This window comes from Polypterus senegalus, chromosome 8 (genome assembly GCF_016835505.1).
Source record: "Polypterus senegalus isolate Bchr_013 chromosome 8, ASM1683550v1, whole genome shotgun sequence".
NCBI lineage: Eukaryota > Metazoa > Chordata > Cladistia > Polypteriformes > Polypteridae > Polypterus > Polypterus senegalus.
In genome coordinates this window covers 86,437,564-86,462,494 of record NC_053161.1, presented here as the reverse complement: position 1 = coordinate 86,462,494, position 24,931 = coordinate 86,437,564, and the positions used below count along the sequence as shown (strand labels likewise).

Here is a 24,931-nt window from a genome sequence, read left to right as displayed (position 1 = left end):
ATACTGCATATGAGTCAGAAATAGATATCTACTAATTGTTAAACTGCAAAACTGCAGAACTGTAAAGACATTTGAACAACACAAGATAGGAGAATTAGACACGAGATTATAGTCATGCATGGTGTCATTAATTAGAACATTTAACCACTAATATCAGAAAGCAATTTATAAGAGGTGATGCATTTAACTGTTTACAGATGTTTTATGTGTACAAACAAAATACGTAATGGATGCGTTGAGGTGGCCGCACATTTTATTCGGGCAGCAAAATCGGAGGGAATATATGAAGGCAACAACAAGACTGTGGCAAAGAAAATAATAGTTTTTTTTTATTATTTGGTGGAACATAACATAATTGATTGAAAATTATCCAGGTGGACCACTTCAAATGAGAAAAATTTCTGTTATACACCTAAATTAAAATTATTTTCTCATCTCACTGTCCATTGTAGTTGTACACCCAAATGCAATATATAGATCCACATATGGCAACATGTTTTAGATACAATAATACTGTCACTGCTCAGTTTTTAGCATCATCCATTTAAAACAGACAGCGCTGCTAGTACTACTACTGTTATACTCTAGTTCCACTGTTTTGTTTTTAAGCTTGAACATGGCAACACCTTCCTTTTCTTAGTTTTGAATTAAATAATAATCACTCTGTTTGGTAACTTTTCTTGCAGTTTAGTTTATTGAAGCTCTTTCTCAGTCAATAAAGACTAACTAACACATTTGGTATGATTATATAGCTAATTTACCGTGTCACCCATGTCTCCTTTATCACCTTTTGGACCCATTTTTCCACGCTGGCCCTGTTTGTTAGAATAAAAAACAAGATATGAAAATATTAAAAACTGATTAGCAAGCATTTATCTACAATACCTCTCTATTATTTAATTTCTGGTCATAATTAAAAACCAAAATATGACTTATTCTGAATTACACTATCTTTTATTAATTAAATATATTAGTTTGCCTGTCTGGTGTGCCTTCATTTCATTTTGTACTTCGATATTTTCACATGTTTTTGCCTGAAAGAATTTTGAGTTACTGCATCCTTAAACATGAATTGAATAAGTACAATTAAAATCAACACGTTAAGCATTTTGAGATCTTGAGGTCAAATACCACTTGTTATATATTGAATGTCAGTCCATTAATTAATAAACCGATAGTGCAAAGTTATAATTGTCTGCTTCCTATTATTTAACCTATTGATGTAATTCATAATGCACTATAATCTTCTTGTTTACTACTGCATCATTTAAAGATCATTAAATGAATGTTATAATAACATAAAATGGTGTGACTATAATAGGATATAAAATTTGTAAAATTCCTGTTTATCATTTGTACCATACCGTAAGTGCCTATAAAATGATATGAAAACTCTTTTTTTTCAACTTACTTTAACCCCTGCATCCCCTGGCTCTCCCTGTAAAGAAAACAATTATAGCAATTAATATAGGAAAACCAGGACTATCTATACATCTGCCTGTTCATTTTCAAATCATGTTTTCTAGCAAATGGTTGGAGGCAAGCATCATTCATTTCTTTTGATCATACATGAGTGAAATGAATACTGCTTTGCGTATTTAGTTAAAAAACACTGTAATATCCATTCATATGTTTAAATATCTGTGAGATGCTTATTCAGGCCATTATTAGAATCTATATATATAATTCACTAAGGCAAGACAACCATGAAAAGCACGGCCGGAAGGGGCGTGGATTCACTAAGCTGCCGACAAGTGAGACACCTATGGCGCACGAAGGAAGGAGCCACGCCCACCAACTCCATTGGATACGGCGACAACTCGCAGGGCCACGCCCACCAAGTCGGACGCGAGGACACAGAAAAAGTGGCGTCATTTATATTCGTCTGTCGAGGAGGCCACATGCGGTGCAGGGCAGGTTAATGTCATGCACCTCCGAACTACGTTGACTGTTCATAGAGGCGAGTTTCTCGCGGAGGTGAATCGCCATATGCAGCAGGTGAGGGGTATCTCATGGGATCTTTAAAACAATCCTTTACAACTGAGGTTAAAACACAATGAAGTAAGCAGTCTTTAAAAAACGATTTTTCGGTTACAACGCATGACCGCTTGCACCATAGCAAACTGTTTTACACACTACATACAGATTCGCATCCGCGACAAACATGCGTCTTCTTAGATGCTCCTGCAGGAACACGGAAGACGTTTTCCTACCCACCAACACTCCTTTTCACCGGCCCGCCCCTCGCTCTCTAGGCATTCACACTGCCTGCCCATGTGCCCGGACGCAAAACTCACCGACCACCCAGTTAGCCTCTTTCGTCTTTGCTAGGAGTCCACATGCACGTCTAAGCCACGTTGACTTTTCATTATTCTTTTTGGTTTCGACACCATGAAAACCATGCGAAAGGAACAACGAAGCCCCGCCCAGAAATTCTACCCCTCCTCCCACGTGCTCAGGAACGCACATCAGACCACTGCCCGCCAAATCAAACAGCTCATCAAACACATACTCACTCGCTTTGGTCTGTGCTCCGGTCCAAACTCAGCTGTGAGCCACGTTGACTATTCTTTTGCCCTCCATGGCTGCCGCTTCAAATGTATTTCATGGAAACAACAATTCTTTCAATGTTATGGAAATTCCTGCTTCAGGTAATTGTTTGTTTCTGTCAGTCGGGTTTTTGAAGAAATGTCATTGTGAAACTGTTGCTCTCAAACTTCGTGACATGGCTCTTAGCTTTGTTTGCCAACATTGGGATAACTTCGGTGACGTGGTGTCCGTTGTTCTTAGTCACAGAGGCATTATTATACAGTCTGCTCAACAATACGCTGATTACATGAATACGTCCGGACTCTATGGTGCAGCGTGTCAAACGGTTTGCGAGGGGTATCCCATGGGATCCTTAAAACAATCCTTTACAACTGAGGTTAAAACACAATGAAGTGAGCAGTCTTTAAAACTAAGTTTTCGTTACGACGCTCCACCACGTGCTCCATGGCAAACTGTTTTACACGCTACATACAGCAATTCGCATCCGCGACAAACATGCGTCTTCTTAGATGCTCCTGCACTTTGTTCACACCCCTCCACCTCGCTACTACCGTGGTCAGGTGTCTTGGTGGATTATATATAGAAAGGCAGCGAAACCGCACAGAGCAATGAAAAGTCTACAGTTCCATCTTTTCATTCACTTTCTGTTGTATCCTCAAGCCCTCCCGTTTTAGACAACGGTGTCTTTCCAGAAGTGTTTAGCATTCAATAAATAATTATGCATGACATTGACCGTGTGTCTACCCGGCGTGGGTAAGCCGTTGAGCCCCATTCGGCTGCAAACCGTGGAATTCCCACTAAGTGCAACTCATACGCTCCCAGGGCCGATCCTGGCGACGGGCAAAACGTGCCCGCGTGGGCCAAACTCAAAGGCGGCCGTTGAGGAGACGTGCAGCAGCCGGCGACGCTGCGACGGCGGCTGTCTGCCTTTGAATTTTAAAGTCTGAGCGCGCCGACGACTATAGCAGCGGCGGCGTTTGCAGTGAGCAAAGTTTGACAAAGTGGCGTGTATTGTAGTCGATGCGTTGATGCCTATTAGGGACTCCACATACATAGCGATTTGCTCGCGCGAGCGGCGCAAAGCCTTTGATGGTCGCCGCTCATCGCACGCTCTGTCTGAACGGTTCCATTGCTTACCATGTGTTTACGGCACGCTCTCTAAATGTGTGTAGTCCCTTAGTCAACGTTCAACTTGCATATTTCATAGTTGCGTCGCGAAGGCGATAGATTTCATGTCTCAACGGGATTGCGAGTCAAGAGAAGCGGCAAAAGACAGCGGAGCTGCGGCGATCTCTGAATTGACTGTCACTGTGTGCAGAGCTGCCTGTCGCTTAGAACGATTAAATAAACCGGCTTTCTAATCTAGGCTGGTTTGATTTGAAATTAATCGTTTGAAATTAAATTTTATTTATACATCCCGACTCTAACCCTAACACCGTCATAATCCTGTTTGAAGTAGTACATGTAATAGTAATATCCGTCATATCATAATAGAAAATAGGTACGTAGGGCGGCGAAACCACATTCGCACAAAGGCAGCCGTCTACCCCGGATCGGTCCTGACGCTCCCACTGGTTGCGTCGCGACAAACGTGCGTCTTCTTAGATGCTCCTGCACTTTCTACGCACCCCCCTCCCACCTCGCTACTACCGTGGTCAGGTGTCTTGGTGGATTATATATAGAAAAGCGGCCAAAACCGCACAGAGCAATGAAAAGTCCACGTCAGTCACATGTGCATCTGGACTGTGTAAAGACGACGACACAAGTGACAAGTTGGAGGTGGGCACGTGACCGGGCAGTACATACTGAACGAGAAATCAGCAGACTAACATGACGGACGGAGCTGAATGGACGTCCTTCTCTCCTCCCGTTCCACTCTCCGTGCCGTGAACCCCCATCCCTCCGTCTGGCAGCAGAAGGCGCGAGGACGATCCGCCGGTTTTCAGTCACGGACGATTGTGTGTTGGTTCGTTCCGTGCATTGTTACAATGTTGCTTTTCTTGCTGATTTATTACATTACCGGTGTTTCAAATGTTAATTTTCTCCCTGTGCTTAAAATTCAATAAAAAACCGGCCTGATTATGCGGCGTATGGTACGCCGCGGGTTGGCTAGTAGAGTATATTACAGTTAAAATTTTTGGTCTACTGAAAATGGCTAAACATGGAAAGCTTTCTTACCTTTTTTTTTTTTTCACTTTTTTTCAAACACTTTTAATCCAAAATCTATTACAGTAAAGTAGCTTTGGGTGCAAGGCAGAATTAAACTGTGTAAGTACATCACAGGATTCACTCACTCACTCATAGTTGCAAATCATGCCAATTTAGAGCTTACAAATAGCCCAGCACTGATATCTTTGTGATGCTGCAATAATACTGCAATATGCAGGGCATAGTCAGTGCAGAAATTAGGACAGCAAGATAATCAAACTCATCACAGTACTTTGAGCCAAATGTCCTTCAGGTTTGTGACAACAGCACTAACTACTTGGCAAAAAAAAAATTGCTTAAAGAAAATAAAGTATAACTAATTCGGAGGGCCTTCTTAATGAATGGGCATGCTGGGCAGTTGCCCCACGGGCATAGGGGCCCCATGCTAATCTATGTATGTTGGGACTTGCTAAGTGGTTGTGTGGGTAGGGGCCCCAGTGCACTGCTTTGCTCGGGGACCTATAATGCTGTTAAGACGACCCTGGTCATTTGTGAGTGACAAATATCCATAGATTCACTTTTCAAATTCATTTTATCACTATCAAGACACAGAACCATATAGTATACATATAGAAATACACACACTCTTGGTCAATTTAAGGTCAGCAGTGAACCTTAGTCTTTATGATAAAACACAAATAAGTGTGGGGAGGAGGTTAATTACCTACTAGGGGACAAATGAGCAAAGACATAAGTAAAAGGTGGATAAGAATGCAACAAGGGTTTAAGTAAATACGTCTGGTGACAGAATGGTGGACAGAGTTATAGGACATTGCTGAAAATGGCTGGTGGTCAATGAAGGTATATTTTAGAGTCAATGCATGCAGCTTTGATGAAATGTAGCAAATCGTGCAACGTGTCACTGAGCTGCCAGCATGCATAAATGAATGAAATGAACATGTTGGACTTCATGTGAACCAAAATATGGTCTTCTTCAGTAACACTATACCAACTGCTTTTATATTTCTTTAAAGCAATATCCTACAGAGTTAGTGTTTTCTTTTGAAAAAAAAAAAAAAAAATATATATATATATATATATATTGTCACACACATGTGCCTTAGGGACAGCTTAAAGACTCTGGTGGTGGTAATTCCTTGCCGATCTGCAAGGTGGTGCTGCTTACTAAAACCTCGTCTCTTCCTCCCTCTACAGACCGGATGATTGACATCTCTACCACCTCTGACATCACTTCTGGTATCCTCCTGGACCTGTTTCTTCTTGGCCTGGCCTGTATGTATTTAACTGGAAGTGTCGGCATCTTGGAGCAGTCACTGTTGAGACTCACATCTGCGAAGATGTTTTTGCTTTTTCTAATGCATCTATACTTCGCATTTTCTTTCAATTATGAAAAGCTTGCCTGCGGGTGCTCCAACTCTATATGCTTGTTTGTGCTTTTCATTACTACATACATACACTTTGAGCTACATTGTTTTTATGAAAATGTGCTATAGAAATAAATGTTGTTACACACATGTTAGAGGCATTTCTAATATGTTATTTTTATAGTATTCCTACTTCCACCCACACTAAAACCAATCTACAATCTTCCAAAAAAGTTTAAAGAACTGGCTGCTTGGGAAGGCGCTGCTTCTTTCATTTTGTCATCCTAATGGCATTTCAGCATATCTTTGAGGGGTCCAAACAGATGAAAATCCAAAGGACACAAGGTCTGGACTGCAGGCTGGTTGATTCAGAATTTCATCCTGCTTCTACTCAGTGGTTGATGGTGACGGCTGTCCTGAGAGCTTTGTGTTTGTTTGAACACCTTTATCCACTATAAACTTAATCAAGGTAAAGCATTATTTGCATAATGAACCCATAAACTGGGAGTAAATTTCAGCTCATTTAAGATGTTTTAATGGCACAGACTCTTTAATCAGCCTGGGGATGACATCAACACTGAGTTAGCAGAAGTATGAGCTGGAATTCTGTATTCAAATGAGACGTTCCAGTGTAAGCTAGAGGGAAGTCTATAACATGGGCAAACTTTCTACAATGGAATGATCTCCAGGCTAGTGATTCTAACGTGAGCCGTCCTTCTAATGATAGCAAGCTACCCAAGAGCAATTAAATGAGCAAAACTCCATTGTTGTACAGTTGTGACCAAAGGTTTTGAGAATGGCACAAATATTAATTTTCACAAAGTTTGCTGCCTCGGTTTTTATGATGGCAATTTGCATATACTCCAGAATGTTATGAAGAGTGATCAGATGACTTGCAATTAAATGCCAAGTCCCCCATTTGCCATGAAAATTAACTTCATCCCAAAAACAACATTTCCACTGCATTTCAGCCCTACCAGAAAAGGACCTGCTGACATTATTTCAGTGATCCTCTCATTAACACAGCTGAAAGTGTTGACAAGGATAAGGCAGGAAATCACTCTGTCATGCTGATTGAGTTAGAATGTGTGTCATCCGTTCAGTCATTTCCGACCTTCGGCGATTCTATAAGAAGTTAGAATAGAGAGGTTCAATTGTTGTGAAAAAAGCTTCAGGGTGCCTAGGAAAGTGTATTAAGCTCCAGGACCATCTCCTAAATTTAATTCAGCCACAGGATTGGGGCACCACCAGTGCAGAGCTGGCTCAGGAATGGCAGCAGGCAGGTGTGTGCATGATTGGAAGACTTTTAGAGTATGGCTTGGTGTCAAGAAGGGTGACAAATAAGCCACCTCTCTCCAAGAAAAACATCAGAGACAGACTGATATTCTGCAAAAGGTACTGGAATTGGACTGATGAGGACTGAGGTAAAGTCATTTTCTCAGATGAATCTCATTTCTGATTATTTGGGGCATCCAGAAAAAAGATTGTCCGGAGAAGAAAAGGTGAGTGCTACCCTCAGTACTGTGTCACACCAACAATAAAGTATCCTGAGACCATTCATGTGTGGGGTTGCTTCTCAGCCATGGGAGTGGGTTCACTCAAAATTTTGACTAAGAACATAGCCATGAATAAAGAATGGTACCAAAACATCTTCCAAGAGCAACTTCTCCCAACCATTCAAGAACAGTTTGGTGACAAACAATGCCTTTTCCAGCATGATGGAGCACCGTGCCATTAGGCAAAATTGATAACTAAGTGACTTGAGGAACAAAACATCGAAATTTTGGGTCCATGGTCAGGAAACTCCCCAGGCCTTAATTCCCCTGAGAACTTGTGGTCAATCCTCAAGAGGAGGGTGAAAAAACAAAAACCCACAAATTCAGTCAAACTCCAAGCATTGATTATGCTAGAATGGGCTGCCAGTCATGATTTTGCCCAGAAGTTGATTGAGAGCATGCCAGGGTGAATTGCAGAGGTCTTCAAAATGAAGGGCCAACACTGCAAATGTTGACTCTTTGTATAAATGTAATGTAATTGTCAATAAAAGTTTTTGAAACTTATGAAATGCTTGTCATTATACTTCAGTATACCATAGAAACATCTGAAAAAAGATCTAAAAACATTGAAGCAGCAAACATTGTGAAAACCAGTACTTATTTCATTCTCAAAACTGTACGACTGTAGTGCACACAAATACTGCATAGTACTACAATATTATGCTCACAGAAATTGCACAATTATGACTTCTTTTTTGCTGCCATGTTCACAAATTTGTAGCAACTGACAGTAATGTCAAAAGCAGCAGTATACTGAAACACCTGACTAGGTTTCAGTGAGGTACTTTGCAACAAATTGCTCAAAAATAAAAAAAGTCAAACTTTGTTGCTGAAATATATTTTAACATTGAAAATAATAAATTTTTACTTTTCTAAAGATTTTTGTGTGATTCTTTGAGGTCATATTCTACTGCCTTTCAGATAAGTTATGGAAATGTTAACCCGAACTGCTTAATTTTTTCACTTTTGGAAAAACTGTGTAAGGTTCTGGGACTCAGAAGATGAAGGGAATATGCAGTATTGAAATAACATTTGCAACTTGTACAATCAAAAAAAAAAAACAATCAAACTCTGAGTTATAGAATTCTAGCATGAAGTGAAAAATACTGTGACTTATTTGCTTGCCACAAAACCAGTCAAAATTAAACTAGTTCCATTAAACAAAAATCAAGTTATGTCTTTAAAATTGACTTTAAATATTTCATGAGCTGCGGTGGGCTGGTGCCCTGCCCGGGGTTTGTTTCCTGCCTTGACCCTGTAGTTAGGATATAGTGGGTTGGATAATGGATGGATATTGTATTGGCTCAATAAACTGCAAATGATACAGCTTGCAATTTTTTCAGTTGCTTTCCACTGAAAATACAACATTAGTAAAGTATTTATAATATAATATAATATAATATAATATAATATAATATAATATAATATAATATAATATAGCTACCTTCACAGATATCCCTGGTGGTCCCTGAGGCCCAGGTTGACCTGGTAAACCTGGTGGTCCGGCTACTCCTGGAATACCTGGTTCACCTGGTGATCCCTAAAATAAAAAATATGCCAATGGTGTATTTGTAACTGAGAACATTCATTTTAGGAAGTAAAAATAGCCTTAAGGGATGTTGCATTAATCAAATTTAATTACTGTTTAGAAACATTACTTACAGGTTGTCCAGGTTCACCTTTTCGGCCTGGAATAACTTCTCCACTCCCTATCACATATCCAGGCTCACCCTAAAAAAGAATCAAGAAAAATGTACATATTCCTGTTAGTAATAAATGCAGATTGATATATGAAATCTTTAACTCACATAAGAACATGTACAAATCAAACTAGCATGGCTCTGTCATGAACTAGTAGTAAAACACTAACTTTGACAAACCATGAAAATCACTGGCTAGGCACAAAAAGGGCCTTGTGGAATCTTTAAGAAATAAAAGAATTATTCTTCACAAAGAAGTATTCCAATTACACAGAAATGCAAAATGGAGTTGCTGCACAAGGCAATCCCAAGCAAACAGTGTAATCCAAAGAACTTTTCTAACACAGTGATCCAGAAAAGTAGTCAAACGCAGACCTTGAAGGTCAAAGTCCCAATAATTCACAAAAGCACAGAAAAAGTTACAAGAACTCACCAAATTCCCAGAGCGCATTCACAGTGAACCGCCAAGAACTATGAGACACCCTAGGGATTTACAAACTGGAGGGCAGATTCTGGCGGTGATTGGCAGGTGGCCCTGCCTCTTGGGGAACCACCCACAAAACCCATGGAATATAACCAACACATAGTACACAATGAAGAAAATACATTAAAGAAACATTAACATTAATACATTATGGGTAATTTTAGAACAGAGTTTATACCTTCAGGAATTAATACAGAGTACCAAGTACCAAAAAAAAAATCACTGTAACAAAAAACAAATAGAATATGGTGCAGGATGTCAAACTGTTGTGAAGTGATTAAAGGTCTCAAATAGAGATGTTCCACATTAGTTACAAGTGATCGCTAGTTTCTTTTCAAAATTTTATTAGTGAAAAAGACCCACTTTCTGTACCCATGTTTATGTAGAACATAGTATTAGAAAAAGAGCAAGGAGTAAATATAAAGAAAGGTGTTGTGACTTGGAAAAACAGTAATTGGCATTTTATACTTCCATTGACCCTATTACCTTATACATGCACAATAAAGAACCTGAAACATCACAATATTATTTGCAATATCTTCTTATATAATACGCTACCGTGGCTGTCCGTTTTTCTGTCCGGGATTTTAAATCACCTGTAGCTTGCAAACCGTTTGACCTATTGACCTGAAATTTGGTGCACATATACAACGTGACATCTACTGTCCGCTTTCTGGGTGAAGATTTTTATTCCTCTTTTTAGTTTTATTTTATTGTGGAATCAACTCTCGGCAGCAGTCAGCAGGGTGGTATGTGTACGGGCGCCACTCTCATCCCTACCACCTTCGCCGTCACTTCCCCTACTTCTTCATATCTTAAATAATTCTTGAGGCAGATTGAAGACTTAAGTGGCAGCTTAAGTGAATAATTAAAGATAACCTACTAAGTAATCGCAGCACAAACACTGACTTAGTCAATTTTAACGTGAAAAGATGCAGATGAAAGAAGAGAAGAAGCGGGCCGCTAGAGTGGAGAAAAGAAGAGCTGCTCAGGAAGCAGCAAACGCATCAACCTCTGAGCAAACGAATGATAATGTACAGAGAAAGAGTATGAAAACTATGAATGCTCAAGTCAAGTGTATTTACTGCACGTTATTGTGCAGTGCGCCGGTAATGGTAGTTAATAATACATGCCAGGAAATGGTAAAGAATACATACTTCTTAATACTACAGTATTTTCAGAATTTATGACTTACTCTTTCTCCTTTTTGACCTTTTAGTCCTGAGTGTCCAGGTGGCCCCTATTTCAGATATAAAGTGGAAAATTACAGATTAATGTTTGTTTTGGGGAATTAAATCTAAAAATATTATCAAATAAGCATTGGTATAAACTCACTTGATTTCCTTGAACACCTGGAGGGCCCTAAAACAGAAACATTTTTTTAATGTATTTTAATTGTTTTCAAAGTTATATATAAAATATTAACAAATTTAAACATTCAAGTAATAAAAATTGTAAAATGACCAAAAGTCCAGGGGATCCAAGAGGTCCTGTGCGGCCCGGTCGTCCAGGAAGTCCAGGAATTCCATCTGTTCCAGGGAGTCCCTATAACATTACAGAGTAAATTAATTTTATAGAGCTACTGTTTTGAAGAAACACATGAAGCACAAGAAAAACAATATGAATGGAAAATAGCAATAAAGTAGCAAATAAACAGAAAATAAATCCTTGCTGCCACATTAGACCTAGCTATACAGATCTGGACTCTGTTATCAGGGTGTGTGGCTGGTCCACAAACACATTGATCAAAATAAACCACATAAACAACAAACAGTCTCTAATTGCACTATCCCCTTTCCGAAAAAAGCCTTTACCCATATGACCTCACAACTCAAAGATCAGTGTTACACCAGCTCAGAGTATGGCTTTAAACTTAAATTTAGTGTCACTTCCTTGCAATCACTAGAACCACTTCTAACTCTCACAGCTTCTTCTGATGTTCTCAGGTCTCTCTGCACCTCAGAGCCTTTCTTAAAGAATCACTACCATATACATGTGTTAAAATGGATATTTTGTTATAATGAATATAAGGAAAATACGTATACAGCGATTCAACATCTCTACCAACAATGGCACAAGGACAGCTCCATAGCTGTGCTGCTGCTTCTTACTTTGTAACGTGCTTGTTGCATGATGTTTAGAACATTTAGCACCAAACCTGTACTCACCTCTCTGTCTCTTGTGCAACCAACTCTGTGAGCCAAGCTTGGCAATGGTTGTATTAACAAAACAGCGTTTCTTAAACTGCAAAAAATATTTTATTTGAAAATGCAACGTTAGATGCAACTTTTTTTATAGAAATAGTAATGCATGTCTAATTTTTTTTCCGTTCAAGTTCCAACGACCGATCTTTAACTTTTTCTTCTATTTTTTGGAATCCTTCAAAATTGTTGACAGATTTGAAGGCATGATTCTGAATGCTTTAACCACGTCATTTTTCCTCATTCCGGAATCAACTTTTTCTAGGATTATTAATTTTTCTTTCAGTATAAACTGATGCCGTTTCTCACTTTTTGGTTCATTACAAAGAAAACTTTGAGAAATGCAAGGAAACTTGAACAGTACAGAGTCTGCATATGACACAACTACCTATGCGAATACTCAGTGGAGCAATGACTCAGAATTTGGTTATTTGGATGTTGTCTCGCTGAGCCTTGTCAAAACTGCCCAAAACTGGAAATTTAGCAACAGACTGTCACTTTCTTTTGGTCTAACAAGAAAGAGAGCCTGTTGTAGGTTTCCCAAGACTCTGTGAAAGTATAGGTGCAGCATTAAGTACTTTTTGTATTGCATTATCATCTTCAGTGGCCATTTTTGGTTGAAAAAACGTTTATTATACTGACAATTACATTTTCTTAAAACAAAATCCATTTAACATGATGTTGTATGAATTTGTCAGGGCCAACAAAAGGTATTTGTTATTCTGAAAATTTCATTACTTCGTTATTCACTATAGCAGGCTTTGACCTGCCACTACTTTTGGAGCATAATACTTTACAGACAGTAACCGATGATGGCAACCTGCTCATTTTATAATTCCCCTCCATTGGAATGCCGAGTATGACAGACCTTTAATAGCTGTTGACTCGCCAAATCATTACTGTGTGGCCATACTGGGTCTGTCTCTGATGTCTCTTTGTTTCCTGCTTATACTTACAATTTTTATACTTGTACCACCTTTCCAAGGTAATATATAACCACAGGCTGCCAAACTAGATTTTCCCAAACTACAATTGGGCAACACAGGGGTGTTTGGCATTCAAGTGAGGAAATGTGTGACTGGATCTTTAATAAATGCAAGGAGACCTGGGACCACAAGACAAAGATCTGGAGATAAGGCAACTGAATTTTTGGGGACCATTCCTGATCCCAGAAGTGACTTTAAAAATTCTTCAAAAACAGCCCCCAGATAGGAGCTGACCCCTGACCAGGAACTGCTTGGCCAACACTCTGATAGGAGTTAGTGCAACTAAAACAATTTGTTGTTGTTTTCATACAAATGATGTAGCTCAAAGTGAACTAGAGGGCAGAAGGAGGTGAGTGAGGAGACAATACAGTTTTCAAAGCCTGCAGTGGGCTTAGGTAGAACCAGGGCTTGTTTCCTGTTTATTTATTTTTCTACTTTAAGTTCTATCACTGTTTAACATTCCCTTATATCATTTATTTGTAAGAAGAAATTCTATGATTTTGATTAAGGGCACTATTTTTAGCATTCTGTTTTGTAAGTTGTTCCTAAGGCTGAGAAGGGTCAAATCAGTGGCACACAACAAGAGAGTGGCACATATTTTAAAACAAGAATGAACACTGATGACTGGATAGCTTTTGCTAGTGTTTATGTTGTAAATAGTAATTGGTAAAGGTTAGTTTGTCCTGCTTGTTGAAATGAAGATCTGTATGTGGTTACTTTTAACAAATCTAAGTGAAGAAGGGGTTACGACGGGATGGGCAGAAAGCCAGGAGAACTCTCCTAGGTGTGAAGCTATCAGGAAAATATTTACACATAGGAAATGTTGGGTATCCTAAAGGAAGTCCAACCATGACTCCCAAATATAGAGGTGGCAGCAGAGTCTTCATTGGAAGCTACTGCTTCATAGTAGCGAGAGGCAACTGAACATGTCTGCCCAATCCTTTAAGAACGTATATGGGAGAAGGGCTAAAGTAAAGCTAGGGTCAACCCAAAGCTCTGTGACCTGATATCTTTATAGTTTTGAAATATCTCCCCTGAACCTGGAAGAGTTTCTAGTCAGAAGCCTAGAAATGGTTTAAAATGACAGGGATAAAGAATGGCCATATAATAGAGCCAGAAAGGAAATTGTTGGGGTGGGGATAAAAGTACAAATGAGAGGTAAAGAGACCTTGCAGTACAAAAGGCCAGCAGACTTTTAATTCCATGAGGATCTTGCAGCTGTACAGGCAGGACTGCACCAAAATTGTTTGTTCCAGTCTGTTAAAAAATACCTTGTACTCAAAACTGTAATTTATGGACATAATTTCCCAATTGTTAATAAGACATTTATTTTCATGAATGTTATTATATTGAAAGTATGTATTTTTATATTTAATATACACTTGTAAAGACGACTAACTTTACTTTACTAAATGCCAGATGCATAAACAACTAATGCCCAGAAAGAATGAGGCTGAAATCCAAAAAATACCCAAGAGCTCTGCATTTGACAATTTCATTGCAAGCTATTCACTTGCATTCTACTCACCCTTTCTCCCTTTTCTCCTTTAGAATTGAAATTGAAAGGATCATAGCCTCCACCTGTTTTCAGTCCCTGCCAAAGTTAAATGGATATTGTGTCCTCACAAAATGTATCAATAGGAAGGCAAATTGTACTTTAAAATTAATATAAAATGTAACCTTTGGGTAGCAAAGAAAATCTAGAAACATACCAGTCCTCCCACACTGTCACCCTGAAAAGCAAAGGCACAAGAAAGACTATTGCTATTAGTGCATATTAATGCTATATTATTCAATAACACTAATTATAATAAAATTATTGCACACTGGGTAATAGGTTGGGACATTAATAAAAAAGCAATGTTTAAATAAAAATGGAAAGACTTTCAATATAACTACTTTAGTTAGTTGCCTCATTTCAAAGACTGATGACTAAGCAATGACTAATCGTTATTAACCTGTTCTTTAAAAGTAATACTGAATCACATTCTTTCAATTGTATGACCCAATTTCAGTTTTTCATATTTCCATTTGTGTCCCACCCCACATACATAGCACTTAAGGATTTCAACATGTTCCATAAGCAGACATATTCCTGAAGCATATACACACAGTTTACCTTCATATACTGTAGGCTAAATTATTTTTTGATGATATTTTGATATGATATAGACGCCATTTGAAAGGACACACTTGTCCTTATCATGTGTAATATATACACACAACAACTTACAGTAGCCCTTAAACTTGTTTTCTGACAAGTACTGTTGTGCACACAAAGGCTGTCAAGTTATTCATGTGAACTGATCTTTCTGTGTTTATACTCAGTTATATAGTAAACATTTGCTTATACTGTAGCTTTATTGCAAATACCTGGTTATTTCGTTATACTTTTAAAGAATTATCATTGTGCTCCCTAGAAATTTAAGTTAATTTAAAGATTGTCACACACGAGTGCATGGGGAGCAGTTTAAAGACTCAGAACTCATCGCGACAACCCATGCAGAGGGACAGCAGCAGCGCACTAACCTTTCTCTTTTTATCTCATCAGCCAGAACAAGGACTCGCCGCCGTAATAAAGCACGATGTAAATAAAAGATGCCATACTTACGGGTTCCCGTCTGCACTTCAGTTACGAGATGATGACATCTATCTCCCATCATCCATCTGTATAAATGTCATTCTGTATAAATGTTCCCCCATTTGATTGTTACTTTGTCTGTTGTGACCATTTGTTGTACTGTGGAGAGATTACTCGTTTTTGTTGAAGTAAACCGGCGTGGAAACCCCAAAAGTTTATACTGTTTCATTTGCTTCCTTCACAGATTGGCATAGCCGGCAGGATAGAAGCCCGAAGATGACAGAAGGGCAGGACATAAATGCAGTGTTAAATACCCTGGTGACTGAACTCCAGACGGTCAAGCTGGAAAAGGCCAACACACAGAGGGAGCTCACACAGATGAGACGACAGTTGGCGGCCGCAGAAGCTGCGAGACTGGAACACACACGGCCTCCACCTCCCCAGATTGTTCCCCTTACAGAGACCGATGATATATAAGCCTATCTGACCGTGTTCGAGAGAACCATGGCCAGAAACCAGTGGCCACGGTCGGAGTGGGCGTCCATCTTGGCTCCCTACCTGAAGGGTCTGGCACAGTGGGCCTATGACAACCTCCCTGAGGAGGAAGCTGCCCAATACGACCTCCTGCGAGCCAAGCTATACAAATGCTACGGCATTACCTCGGCCAGCAGGCGAGGGTATGGCGGCACTGGCGGTTCAACCCAGAACTTTCAGCTAGGGCCCAGGCGTTCGATTTCTGGGGCAAACTCGGCCGATGGCTATGGCCAGATGTTAATCAAGCCCGCCAGGTGGTTGAGCAAGTAGTCTGTGAGGCGTTAATACATGCCATACCGGACTACCTCGCCCAGCAGGTCCTGAGACATCCCTTTCACGATATGAACAGGCTCCTAGAGTGACAAGTTGCGGTGAACCAACTTGGGGGGTCTGAGAAGCCTACTTGCATGGCCCGACAGGGACGGGTTGCCACACAGGAGCCCTCCCGTCGTGCTATCCTCATGGAGGCGCCAGCGAAGACCAAAGACCGGGTGCTCACCCCTCCGCGCTGTTTCAAGTGTGGCGAGGTGGGGCATATTCTTCCCACCTGTCCCCTCAACACAGAACCGATGGACTGTAGCTACGCGAGAGGAGAGAGGTACTCTGCGCCGTCAAACCCTCTGACACTTACAAATACGGGAATGGTGTTGGTGAATGGGCACTCGGTGATGGCTTTGTTTAATTCTGGAAGCAATATCACCATTGTTGCTCACCGTTATGTTTTACGCGCCAATTTCTTGCTAAAATAATAATAATAATAATAATAATACATTTTATTTATAGGCGCCTTTCAAACACTCAAGGACACCGCACACTTTACACAACACCCAACACACAATACAGTACAGTGTTTACATAGAGAAGGCAAGTTTAAAAAGATGAATTTTAACTGAAGACTTAAACAGAGAGAATGAATTAATGTTTCTAATCTCAGGAGGCAGTGCATTCCAAAGTCGGGGGGCAGAACGACTGAAAGCTCTGTTCCCCATTGTGGAAAGACGAGTGGAAGGAACAGTCAATTTAATTGAGGAGGATGATCTAAGAGTACGGGAAGGAGTGACAATGTGGAGAAGGTTAGACAGGTATGGGGGGGCTAAATCATGAATAGCTTTAAAGGTTAGCAGAAGGATTTTAAACTCGATGCGGAACTTGACAGGGAGCCAGTGAAGTTGATGCAGAACAGGAGTGATGTGGTGAGTAGAAGGAGATCTCGTGATAATACGGGCGGCTGAGTTCTGGACTAATTGAAGTTTGTGAAGAGTTTTTTGAGGGAGACCAAAAAGAAGAGAGTTACAATAGTCAAGGCGAGAGGTGACAAGGCTATGAACAAGAACTGCAGCAGAGTGAGGGGTGAGAGAGGGGCGGAGACGGTTGATATTACGTAGGTGGAAGTAGGCAGATCGTGTAATAGAATTGATGTGTGAAAGAAAGGAGAGGTTATTATCCAAGATGACACCAAGACTTTTGGCCTGAGAGGAGGGGGATAGAGTACAGTTATCAGTTATAATAGGGAAGTTATGGGATTTGGATAATGTGGATTTTGTACCAATAAGAAGGATCTCTGTTTTATCACTGTTGAGTTTAAGAAAATTAAATGTAAACCAGTTTTTGATTTCGGCCAGACAGTCAGTAAGGGTGGTAGGTGGGAGGGTGATTGTGGGTGAAGTTGAAAAATAAAGCTGGGTGTCATCTGCATAAAAAAAGGTTAAATATAAAATATAAAAAATATAAAAAGGTTAAATATAACATGTGTGCACAGAGAAACTAGATCATACAAGTCCACAAGGTGTTATATAACAGGGGTTCTCAAACTCGGTCCTGGGGGACTCCTGTGGCTGCAGGTTTTTGTTCCAACCAGATTCCTAATCAGTTACAACACCTGATAGAACTGATCTCATTTAATTAGCTGGTATTATCTTTTATTCTACATTCAGAAAAGCACAGCAGCATGATTTTTACATTTACTGCATGAGAAACTTAGAAATATTTCTGTTTTTCCTATAGATTTAAATGCTTAACTCTCTTTTTATTATATTTTGCCGTTTCTCTGTGCAGTTTGCCACATTAATTAAATCTTAATAATGACAATTAAAAACAAGCAGAGCAGAAATCCAAGCAAACAACACTCAATCATGAAAGACTGCAACTACTTTAGCGTCAGCCCCACAAAGCAGTAAATAATGGATTAATTAAACAATAAGAACACCTAGAAAAGTAGAATGACAATCATATAATACATATAACTGCTTAGTACATTTTAATACTTTTTTCTTTTTTTTTACCAAGCTTAGTTTTCTAATTTGTATATTGTTCCCAAAACAGGGAATCTGGGAAACAACAGTTCACTTAATTAGCCCAGGAGTCCAATTAAAAACACAGGCTGGTTGGAACAAAAACCTGCAGCCACAGGGGTCCCCCAGGACCGAGTTTGAGAACCCCTCTTATATAACATGGAGGGTCAGTCCGAAATAGCTTTTGATTGTGGTGTTGCATGAACCCCCCTTTCTGGTTATAATGGGACAAGATTGGTCTAAAAATAACTGCGGAAAAGCTATCACCACTCCCATACACAAACTGGGTCTACTTATGGTTGGTCAGGGGACCCTCCCAACTGCACCCACGACGTGCTCATCGGCAACTGGTGACGTGAGCGGCCCGGGGGGACACCAATCCGGAAGTACAACCGAGTGAGGTTACATCTCGGGAGGACACCGCTCTGGGCTTAGGCCCCGATATATTAGCCTGCCCGGACTTTCAGTTTCGCTCCACGCCAGCATCATTTAAAATAGAACAGTGGAATGATGATTCCCTGGTTTGCCCGGAATGCTGTTGTATCCGCAGACGACCTGGCGTCATTAGATTCCACACCTCTGGGACCCTACTTTGTCCTAGAAAATTATTTGTTATATCCAGTTGCAGAACACAAAGGTGAGGTACGGAAGTTGTTGTTAGTGCCGCGAACCTACCGGCGGGAAGTCTGCAACCTAGCACATGCCCACCTCTTAGGCACCCACCTGGGGGCCGAAAAAACGTTGGAAAGAATTAAATTCCGATTTTTTTTGGCCCAGGATCAATGAGGAGGTCCGCCGTTTCTGTCAGTCTTGTCCAGTCTGTCAGTTCCGCCAGATTCCCAGGAGGGACCGAGCTCCTCTAATCCCGATTTCCCTTATTGATGTGCCCTTTGAACGGATCGGAGTCAATCTCATTGGACCCCTAGAGCCTTTGGCCAGAGGCCATAAATATATATTGGTCATGGTGGATTATGCAACATGGTATCCTGAAGCAGTTCCCTTGAGAGCTGCTAATACAAAAAATGTTGCACAGGGAATGGCCCCGTCCAATACTCAAGAAACATGTATAAACTTTCTTGGGGTTAGCGAGTTACTACCGCTGGTTTGTACCTCGTTTCTCTGAGAAGGCAGCACCCTTAAAATGTTTGACAAAGAAAAGGCCCCTTTACATGTGGTGTGGAATGAAGCCGTGGAACAAGCATTCAGTGACTTAAAACTGGCCCTCACTTGGGAACATATTTTGAGAACTCCTAACTTTTCCCTTCCTTTTCTCCTCCAGGCACGGGCCTTGGTGCTGTGTCGAACACCCTGTGATGTACCTGAGCAAGAAACTGTTAGACCGGGGTATGCAGTGCTGGAACGGGAAGCCCTGGCGATCAAATGGGCGGTAACTCACCTGCGGTACTACCTGCTGGGTCGGGAATTCACCCTGGTGACGGACCATGCCGTCCTCCAGTGGATGGCCCTTCATAGAGAGTCAAATCCTTGAGTTACCAGGTGGTTTTTGGACCTGCAGCCATACAAGTTCACTGTCTCTTATTGTCGGGGTAACCTTCAGGCCAACGCGGATGCACTCTCACGGGCTCATGACCTCTCGGTTCGGTCCGTCTCACCTAGTAGGTCTGGGCTAGAGGGGGGGGTCATGTCACGCACGAGCACATGGGGAGCAGTTTAAAGACTCACAACTCATCGCGACAACCCATGCTGAGAGACAGCAGTGGCGCACTAGCCTTTCTGTTTTTATCTCATCAGCCAGAACAAGGACTCGCCGCAGTAATAAGGCACAATGTAAATAAAAGACGCCATACTTCTGGGTTCCCGTCTGCACTCCAGTTACGAGATGTTGACATCTATCTCCCATCATCCATCTCACTATTTCTGTTAAATTTCCTGTCCCCCTGTATAAATGTTCCTCCATTTGATTGTTACTTTGTCCGTTGTGACCATTTGTTGTACTGTGGAGACATTACTCGTTTTTTTTGCAGTAAACCGGGGCCAGAAACCCTAAAGGTTTATACTGTTTCATTTACTTCCTTTACAAGATCTATTTCACATCTTCATTTTGCAGGTTTAAATTTTGAGATATGGCGAGATGGCTTATGTTTTCATGTGGCCATGCATGGATTTTACCCTCTGCCCTTATTTGAAGCAGGTACTACCACCCCAGGTTGAGAGGGGACACATGCTGATCTTCTCCTCATTTCTTCCACCCGTAGCCCCGAGAAGACAACCAGGCAAGCAACTGACTGTGCCCTTTCCTTTCTCCCATTTTTAAAGCTTGCTGCTTATGGAAGGAGGTGGTCAGCTCTGAACAGACTGCACCATAGAGCAGAGCATCCCAGAACCTGGTTTAAGATGACTGTCACAGTGAGACAGCTTTATTTACCTTAGTTCTTTTGTTCTGTTGAATATAGTGGTGCACATAGTGGCTCTTTTATTTTGTTTTGTGACTGAATTAAACAGGGATGACTGGGTTAGTGGCCAAACATTTTCCTGTGAGAACCTGCAGTGCCTTATTCGACCACAATGTTTACATATATCAGCTACATTTCAAGACAACTCTGTATAGCATAGTCTTAATTTTAAATGCTTCCAAGAGATTCAATGCAAAATGTGGTTTCAATTTAGCTTAAAATATAGCCAAAGTTGCAGTGTTTCTGTGATAATCTTGAAATTCAGTAAATACATTTTAAAACGGCAGCACAGTGTATAAGTACTGGAAGAGCTACAGTACCTGGCATTGCCACTGGACTAGAATCAAATTTCGACCTTGTCCCTGTCTTCACGGAGCATGCATGTTTCCACATGTCCATGTTAGTTTTTGCTTCAGTCTCCCCTGTTCCCCACCGCAATCCAAATGTTTGATCTAAGTAAGGTTAATTACAGGCAGTAAATCAGTCCAGTGAGTTGGTGTGGGTGTGCAATAGCAGTGCCTTCATCAAGGACTTCTTCCTGCATTGTGCTAAAGGCACCTGTGAGAAATAGTACCTTTTCATGAACCTGAACTGGTTTAACCAGATTTGAAAGGGAATGAATGGATTTATTCAAAATTACAACTAAATTATTTTAAGATATCCTAATTTTAAATTTCTTGAGTCCATTTTAGACATTGATATTTCATTTTAAAATGTTTGCATAGTGACAAGTCAGAATTTTGAACTAACATGTCTTAGATGCACAACATATTCTTTCAACAAGCAACATTTGCACATTGAGATCTAATCTAAAACTTACCCTTTGCTTTTTCATTACACATTTAGAAATACATTTCTGAGACAGTGTCAGTCTATAGCACAAAATAATTAGAGAGCATTGTTCCATATTATTAACTCATTACTTCTACTATTGGTGAAGACAGAAATGAATACAGCATGGACTAATCAGCCAATATGGGGTACAGATTAATTCCTGAGTTTAAGTGCTCTGTTTTTCCCAGTATATTCTTTGTGTCATTAACTGCATTACTGGTGTTCCTTCTAGGCAGTGTCCCTGACTCCTCTCAAGGCATTAGAATCATAAGAATTAGAATAAGTACTTTGTGAAAATAGATTGTAGGATGTTTTTGGGGATAGAGCTGGTTCAGGTATTTAATAAATCAATAGACTGCCCAGTGGCTCTGTCTGTAATTAAGTGTATTGTATTTTCCAGAAGCACTCTCTGCAGGAATTAGAACCACAGTATATTAAGAGCTATCCTGGAAAATGTACCTTTTCTCCTTTCTGACCCTAAAAAATAAGAAAACAAGACATGTTAGAAACCATTCTATGACTCATGCACTTGTTGACATATTTGCACTGTTTGTCTTGCTCATAATTTACCTTTATGCACTGAGAGGCACAAGGTCCTTCAGGCTTGCTTATTACATCAGATCCTTTTGATGAAAGGTCTCCTTGTAGTTCAAACGTTTGCTGAGGCTTGTTTACATCGACTTCAGAAACCTGCAGAATTGTTTTTTAAAGTCAGCAAATCTGATTTTAGTATCTAATGATAACTTTGGACTTATAACTATTATGTGACATATTTAACAATTTTTTATCAATATTATTTACATAATTTTCATTTGCTTCACTGGTGTGTCTGAGCTACCTGGAAAAGCAGCATATTGTTATTTGCTGGTATCCTGACTGCTAATCCTGAGAGCCTTTCTTTGTCTATTTATTGCTATGATAACACCAATTGTGCGAAATTTCATATACTGAAGAAATAAAGCATTGGTACCAAAGCACTATGTAAGTCAAACCTGTCTTCATCAGAATTGAAAACTAATAGATTTGGAAAAGTTGGCAATGTGTCACCATAGATCTGTTTGGAACAGCTTGCCTTAAATCCTTACTTCAAGGCATTTCCAAGATATTAGATGAAAAAAAATCTATTGGCAACCATAAAATACAGTGTGCCAAATTACAGTAAACAAACACGCTCTTATAAATCATCTGTTTCCCATGCAGCTAAAAAGTAAAAATAAAATATAATGCCTTCCTCAGCAGCTTTTTATTATCCTACTTAAGGCTGCTCTTTCCTTTTTCCTTGGGTGTGCTGAAGACTCCTGTGCTCTTCAAAATATTACAGAGTTAAACATACCAACATAGAAATTAACTTAATTTCAGTAGCATAATTATAGTGCTATTGAGAACTTTCCAGGAATAAGAGTGCATTCAGGTTTGAATAGGTGTAAAATTGTTATATTTCATGTTACATACAGTATTTTATTTTAAGGTTGAAAATGGTTAGCATTGCTGCCTCACCGTTCATCATTGTGTTTTGGAATGTCAATGCCAGTTGTTGTTTGTGTTGTGTTTGCATGGTCTACTCAGGTCTCCATTTGTTTTCCCCCAAATTCAGTTTGAGCAGCAAGTTGCTGCAATAATTGGTGAGACATTAATGACTGGCATTTTACCAGTGAGGTATTCTGACATTACCGTGTGTAAAGGTGAGTTTTCTTTTTTTTTTTCGCTAACCATTATCCATACTTGAGTAAATAATTTGTATTTTTAATAAGACAAACAAACATACAGCAGATGTGCTATTAATTACAGTTTATTTTGTTTCAAAAAAATATTACAAAAGCTGATCCCCTTGCTAGGGATGCGACTACAAGCAATGATGATGGTACTGCTGTGGAGCAGCCAAGGGGTGTTCAGTGTGGAGGTGAAATCATTTTTTGATAAGCTCAGCTGTTCCACATCAGCACTGCATGGATAGAAATTAGGATGCAGCACCCACAGGTGTATAAAGAAGCCTGAGAAAGACAACAGAGAAAAGAGTCTGGAGGTTAAAGGGAGGGAGGGAGGAAGACAAAGAAGAGTCTGCATCAAGACAGACCTGTGGTGGTAAGCAGTTGACAATGACTCCCCAGGGTACAGCAAGCAGATGACGCTCAGAAGATAGGGTCACTCCTGCTGAGAGCCCAGGAAGCACAAGCGATCAACCTCTCCGAGATTTGCAGGGTCCCTGCAGATTGCTGAGGTATGGCAGCGGGGACATGACCAAGATAAAGGGTCGACTGCACTTGTCAGAAGGTGTCTCCTGCTTTTGAGAAGACTGCATTGGGTGAGTAGCAGGGACATGAATTAGAAGGAGGCACTGAAGCTAGTGATGGTTTTTAAAGAGGCAGATCCTCACTGTGTTTTAGCCTTTTTAGGCTGTTTATTGGATTATTTATTTATTTGTAAAGATTCTATTTTGTAATTATTTACTGGAGATTATATATTTGAAAAGACTACACCGCCCTTTATTTATTGATGAACACCGTTTTGTTTATAAAAAGCACTGAGCACTTGACGCACCAAAATCTTGTTGTTCTGTGTTGTCATTCCCCAGTCCACTCTAGGGCTATTCTACTGCACTGTGTCATTTTCTTGACACAGCACTGAGAAGTAGTGATGTGCAATGAACGAACGAACAAATTCTTTTGTACTTGTCTTGATCTCTGAAAGAACATACTGGTACAATGACATTAAAAAACAAATCTTTTCGAGGAATGCACAGTGTGTGCTACGTTTTATATTGCACTCTGCATCATTCTGGAGCTATCATCTTAACTTCATGTACTGTAAATGACTGCTGTCTTCAGGAAATAATTTGCCTATCAGTAAGCTGTTTCAGCAAAACAGTCATGACAACAACTAGCCACTGAATGACTTGGTAGATGACACCAAGCACCTCCAATTGATCGTTTCACTCTGACTGAGTGACTATGACCGTCGCAGTACGTACACTGACTGACTGAATGAACTAATATGACCATACTGCACAAACTGCAGACAAGAGACTCACAGTACAGTACACTGCACTAGGTAACTGAAAGAATCAGTTTGCGTACTGAATGGAGGAACAAACTGCAGACAAGACTCATAGTACATTTAATCTCAGTTTAGTTTACTGATGATATATGTATGGGAGATTGTATCAGAAAGTTTTATCGTGATGGGTGCACTATTCTAAGGTTCTAATTGTATGATTGTTTTTTTTAATTTAATGATGAAATTTTATTTATTGTCAGAATTTATTAAAGA

The 24,931-nt window shown here is 40.0% G+C and overlaps 1 protein-coding gene across 1 annotated transcript in view; it reads right to left on the bottom strand.

Annotated features, from left to right (window-relative positions):
• The window catches only part of col7a1l (collagen type VII alpha 1-like), a 326,774-nt gene that overhangs the window by 67,626 nt on the left and 234,217 nt on the right, over window positions 1–24,931 (bottom strand). The window contains exons 26-36 of the mRNA XM_039762163.1: window positions 22,235–22,354; window positions 22,124–22,141; window positions 14,723–14,743; window positions 14,539–14,604; window positions 11,288–11,368; window positions 11,159–11,185; window positions 11,019–11,063; window positions 9,302–9,370; window positions 9,084–9,179; window positions 1,412–1,438; window positions 762–815 (exon numbers count right to left, since the gene is read on the bottom strand). Coding sequence (XP_039618097.1) covers window positions 762–815; window positions 1,412–1,438; window positions 9,084–9,179; window positions 9,302–9,370; window positions 11,019–11,063; window positions 11,159–11,185; window positions 11,288–11,368; window positions 14,539–14,604; window positions 14,723–14,743; window positions 22,124–22,141; window positions 22,235–22,354 — 624 coding nt within the window. The remainder of the gene's footprint in view (window positions 1–761; window positions 816–1,411; window positions 1,439–9,083; window positions 9,180–9,301; window positions 9,371–11,018; window positions 11,064–11,158; window positions 11,186–11,287; window positions 11,369–14,538; window positions 14,605–14,722; window positions 14,744–22,123; window positions 22,142–22,234; window positions 22,355–24,931) is intronic.